Source organism: Trachymyrmex cornetzi, unplaced genomic scaffold, assembly GCF_001594075.2.
Source record: "Trachymyrmex cornetzi isolate Tcor2-1 unplaced genomic scaffold, Tcor1.1 scaffold509, whole genome shotgun sequence".
NCBI lineage: Eukaryota > Metazoa > Arthropoda > Insecta > Hymenoptera > Formicidae > Trachymyrmex > Trachymyrmex cornetzi.
This window is the reverse complement of record NW_017299817.1, coordinates 577,367-582,986: the sequence shown is the minus strand read 5'-3', so window position 1 is coordinate 582,986 and position 5,620 is coordinate 577,367. Positions and strand designations below refer to the sequence as shown.

Genomic DNA, 5,620 nt, shown 5'->3' with positions numbered 1-5,620 from the left:
TTTTCTTTGTTCTACCGACACTTTCGGGATCCAAGTCTTGATTCATTTGGGAAGCAATGGGCCAAGCAAAATTATTGTTTGCTCAACTCATTAGGAAAGCTGATGTGTTGTTAAATTTATAACAGGTCCCGAGTTAGTTTGGTATTTTTTCGTAAAATGAATAAGGTATCTTTCTTTTTCGACATTCCAAGTCTTTGCTCTTTATTATCCTTCGAAGAATCATGAATTTGCAAATACAGTCAGAGAAGATTTTTAACTAAAGAATATTTTGAAAAAAATTTGCCACACAGTATTAAATTTTTCTATTTTACGTTTTAGAAATGGAACAGCGAATTTTTTGTCTGATATATTTTGTTTCTAAATTATGAAGAATTAAAAACAAAATATATAACGCGATCTCATGAAAACATTCTGCCTTTGAAAGTCCGGCGCAGTAACGTCGCGGCGACGAAGGATCAACGTGTATAACGCGCGAATTGAAACGGTCACCCAACGTACGTTGCGTCCTCGTAATCGGATCCGCGCACCCCTGCATCTTCAAAAGGTAAAGCGTCCGGGCGTCGAATTCAGCTGTTTCCGGTGGGCGTTAACGTGAAAACGGGTTCGCGATTTCTTTCGGTGCCCTGTGTCGAAATCATGCAATGAGAGACTTCCCACTGTACCTGCGATAAAGCTCAGAGCTGTGTTAAGTACAAAGGGTAGCAGAGGGTGCACTGGGAACGCAAAAGAGAGCGTACGTGAAAGACGCTCGAGTGAAATCGTCCCGATGGGTGCGGAAGCGACGACGTCGCGGCAGCAAAGGGTGCTGGCGCGTGTGCCCTCGCCCTTAGATCTTGCGCCTTCAGGGGCGTATCCAACAAACTCCCGTCGTGTAGCACCGCGGGGTTTCCAGGGTGCCCCTCCGACGAATTATCGTCCCGGGAGGTATGCTCTCTTTCGTCCGTCCAATGACAGACGCCGCGATGATTACGGGTGTCTCAGATTTCCTCACACTACACGGGATGTCGCGGAATATACGCAGACTTATTGTCTCCCCATTTGGGTTTCTGAATGATATTGCGTCGCCGCTCACGGAAGTTTTCATCTAATTATGAATCTAATACTCTGTCATACATTTTACTCGTGTATGCGTGCTAATGGGTTGGGCAAAGTGTACGACATCTGTTCACGCTATTGTTTATAGACTTGTTTATAAGTTTTGTAAAGATGGAATCACACGATGCTCGATTTCTTGAACGTTAACATGCATACAGTCATACTTGCTCTGGGTATCAATCATGAAACTTTATCCCTTGGATGGAAAGTAAAAAGTGAAAATTTTTACCATTGAAATTAATGGAGAAATTTTTCACTTTTCACTTTTCATCCTAGGGATAATGTTTCATGATTGATACCCTGACATATGCTAGAATTCGTTTATGTTTGAGTGCTTCTGCATATACATGATTTTTATATTTATTATGGATTACTTCATAGCTTATTTCCTTGCGTGTACTAATAAAAAAAAACAATTGCTAATTTCATATTTGTCAAACGTGTCAGACTGTATGCATGCATACATGCTTATCATTCAAGAAATCGAGCATCGTGTGATTCCATCTTTGCTCGATTATTCTTCGAACGGTATCACACGAGTAAAAAAAACAATGTTAATTAATACTCTCATGCAATAATACAATTTATGCGATTTTTACTTTCACAATTAATATAGTTTATATAATTAATAATTTAATTAATTTTTCATTTTCGTGCATCTTTGGTGATACGATTCATGTAAAAAATTGAGCGTAACTTTGAAACTATTTGTCTGTAATGAAAGAAATAATTATCTTTTTTATTAATCTCTGGCTCATTCCATTGACTCTAATGATATCTTACACACATCATAATAAGAGATTCAGCCCTTTTATCTGCTCTGAATTAATTTCGCCATGGTGGCGAATTGATATGTTTTTAATATTTATTTCTAAAAGTTAACCGATAATTGCATAGTAACATGAATATGACAGCTGTATATCACATTTTTCAGATGATACCTTCCCTCTCATGGGTACATCTTGACGTAGTAAGAGGATTCAATATCCTGAGGATATACACGAAAAGAACGGTTTTTCTCAAATATCTAAAAATTTTCGGATCTATCTGAATGATATATCTAGATAAATTTTTAGATATTAAGTAAAATCGTTCTTTTCGTATAAAAATCTAATGACGAAGCAGCTAACGTACCCTCGTCGCCGATTTAATTGAAAGTGAACGAACTGCAGTCGGTTCGTCGCGTCGCGCGTTTGTTTCAGGAGTGCCGTTAAAGTTATTGAACTAATGGACTTTTCATAAAACCCATTCGATGGCATTCTATTTCGACAATGGGATCATATCTTCGATGTTTCAACAAGAAAGCGGAACTTCATTGAGACGTTGCTACATGTGGCCTCCGCGGCAGTCATTGCAATTTTCATAAAACCCATTCGATGGCATTCTATTTCGACAATGGGATCATATCTTCGATGTTTCAACAGGAAAGCGGAATTTCATTGAGACGTTGCTACATGTGGCCTCCGCGGCAGTCATTGCAATGCTCTCACGCCAAATGCTCCGGGCACGAGGTGATGCCGGCCGCGTAATGTCACGCACTTCGCAGTGCGTGTTCGCGCGATTTAGCAACTACTGTTGCTGTCGGCTAATTGAGGACACGCTCTATCTGTCGGTAAACGGTTCGGCCCTTAGCGGTAAAAAGCAATCGATTGACTCGGATTTGTTTCGACCTGTATTCTATAACTCGAGTTACGCAGTCGTTATGAGCACATAACGATTGCATAACGAGTTACAGAATTCCGCTGGTCGCCCAAAAAGGTGTTGTATAACTCTGGTCAGGGCGCTCATTTCTCTGCGTTTATCTACCAGCACCTGAATGATTCTCGCGTTCAATATGATTTGGTCAGAGTCTAGCTTTAGTAGTTTTTTTTTTAAACTAGCTTGTGACGAGGGGTTGGATTCCATTTCTTGAATTGTTTAGATTGTTAGACAATTGGCAATGGTACCAACTTTTCTCTTATTAGAGGCGCTTGTCACGTCTACCAGCCTTTTCGAATCGCTCGTGGTACAGCACCACTTGTGTCTCATTAGGACTAGTAGTTAGGGCCTATGATTGAGTCAATGTTAAACGTAATGTAGGCGTAAACCAGAAGTGACGGACTCGATACGATCGATTTCGCCTTCTTTCGTATGGGGCTTAACCCTTGTTCGGCATTCATCGTGTGTTTCGCATGTACTTGTCGACGTGTAATGTTGATTCCACCGAACGAAATGGAAATCCTATCATGGGTTTTGTAAACGTGAAATACCGCAGTGTCGCGTGAAAGACTTATAAATAATGTGCGCGCGACTATAGTAGATTATTCGCGAATGTTTTACGTCCTGTGCGAGAGGATGTCAATCCAATTCTGAAAGGAGGAGAGGCATCGCGCAGCAACCTTGTGGCAAATATCATTTTTTGCTCATGTAACATTAATATCTTTCTTCTGTTTATTTTTGAGTCGTTTTATTTTAACGATTTAAAAATGGTAATTAGAAAAAAAGGATTATTTTAAAATTATTTTGAAATTTGTAAATATGTGTTTGTAAGAAAATTTATAATTATTTTTATAAATATAAATAAGTAATGAATTAAAAAATTCGATGCTTATAAACATTATATATCTTGAAAATTATAGGATTATTTTCAAGAGAACTGCATTTAGTAAATATTTTTTGAAATATCGGTTGATTTTTTTAAACGGTTTTAATTTGGATTTTATATTCTTTTTGTTACAGAATCATCGTTGCTGATATAACTTCACTATTGCGTATCGGATTGGTAAGTGATGAATTAATGTTTTTATTGAGGTAACGAATGTGTGGTAATTTCATTATATATATATATATGATTGGTTTAGAACGTCTTGAGACGTTGTCCGATTTCCGAAATCTATTCTCTCCTATTCCTCCATTGGTCGTCTCTGAGGTCTCTTGCAGTTATCGCTTTCTGTTCTTTCGTTCGTCGTCCAGTTTGTTTTCGGGCTTCCTCGTTTCCGATATTCTGGGGATTGCCACTCTAGACACTGTTTTAGGAGTCTCCCTTTTCCCATGCTGTTTATATGTCCGTACCAAATCAGTTTTCTTTTCTCTATAGCTTCCGCAATTGTCCCTTCTATCCCCATGCGGTTCTTAATTTCTTCATTTCTTATCCAGTCTCTTCTAGATATTCTTAACGCTTTTCTAATTGCGTCTATTTCTACTGCTGGTTTTCTCCGGTTTCTTTCTGTTACTCTCCACGTTTCCACCCCGTATAACAGACTACTCTTGATCATGGTTTCGTAAATATACTTCCTTTTCTTTGATATCTCCCTACTCCATAAAATATCATCGAGATATCGTATCGCTCTTCTTGCCTGTATAATTCTTGAATTAATTTCTTTTTTATCGGTCCTTGTTTTGTCGAATATTATTCCCAGATATTTGTATTCCCTGACATTCTTTAATTTCTTGGTTATTGTCCATCTTGAGGTGTCCATCGTTTATTTCTGAGCCGATACTAAGATATTTTGTTTTTTCGATATTTACTTGTAATCCTCATTTTGAGTATTCCTCAACTAATTTCCGCATCATACTCAAACATTACTATTATTATTTCCATTACACTGAAAAGTAATTTAATAACTGAAAAGTATCTCATATAAAATTATGTACGTTTATGAATATTTATGTATGTTTATACATATTTATACATATTCATGCATGAAAAATTTTTACCGGGCAGTTTGGGTTATTTCTAATTATTCCTATACTATGTCGCCACTGCTTTTACTTAATATCTCGTTAGTATAACTATAACAATAGAATAAAAATATTTAACTCAAAACTATTCTATTTAGTTCAAATTTGATTCACTAATTGTAAATTCGTACCTTTTTACAAAATAATTTCTCCGCTTTGTAAATAACAAAAGTATTTGTTTATATTAACTAACAATAGTTTACATAAAATTACTGTTTTATTCGGTACATTTTAACCAAAAACTTTTGTTCGGTATATTTTAATCAAATTTTTATTGTTACAATAAAATTTTGGGAAACACAATCAATACTAGAAAAATGCCTATTATGGCCGAAACTGGATCTTCATTGCTTTAAATAAATCAATTTTGAATTACTAATATACACTATATATGTACTTGCATGTATATATCATATTGTAGTCTTTTTAGAACTGCCCGCCGAATTGTTTTTCTGGATTATAAACGCAATTAAAACTACTCTAGTAATCGCGAATTAAATTGATAAGCAATTTAATAATTTGATGCTATCATCAAGCATTATATTATAAAGATGTTAATATGTTGAAACTGTTAATAAATTTATTGCGAATAAAATTTTGGTTTATAAAAAACCTTTTTCTTAGTATATAATAGATATAAATTGGAAAATAATTTTGTTATGCCATTGAATCATTTATGTAGGAAACTTAAACATAATAATGTTGAAATATTATTAAACAATGTTGATAAAAATGTTAATATTCGAGCAACAAGCTTGAACACATAATTATTTTGATAGTTTAACAAAATTATTTTCATTCTATG

At 35.6% G+C, this 5,620-nt stretch overlaps 1 protein-coding gene across 1 annotated transcript; it reads right to left on the bottom strand.

Moving 5' to 3' along the window:
* Positions 1-3,977: 3,977 nt before the first annotated feature.
* On the bottom strand, positions 3,978-4,553 carry LOC108765651 (uncharacterized). The gene has a single exon (XM_018514457.1). The coding sequence runs from the start codon at positions 4,551-4,553 to the stop codon at positions 3,978-3,980; it is 576 nt and encodes a 191-aa protein (XP_018369959.1).
* Positions 4,554-5,620: the final 1,067 nt, after the last annotated feature.

Bases quoted from the DNA above. Each gene is read 5' to 3' on its own strand.
- LOC108765651 (XM_018514457.1), bottom strand. From the start codon at position 4,553: ATGGACACCTCAAGATGGACAATAACCAAGAAATTAAAGAATGTCAGG.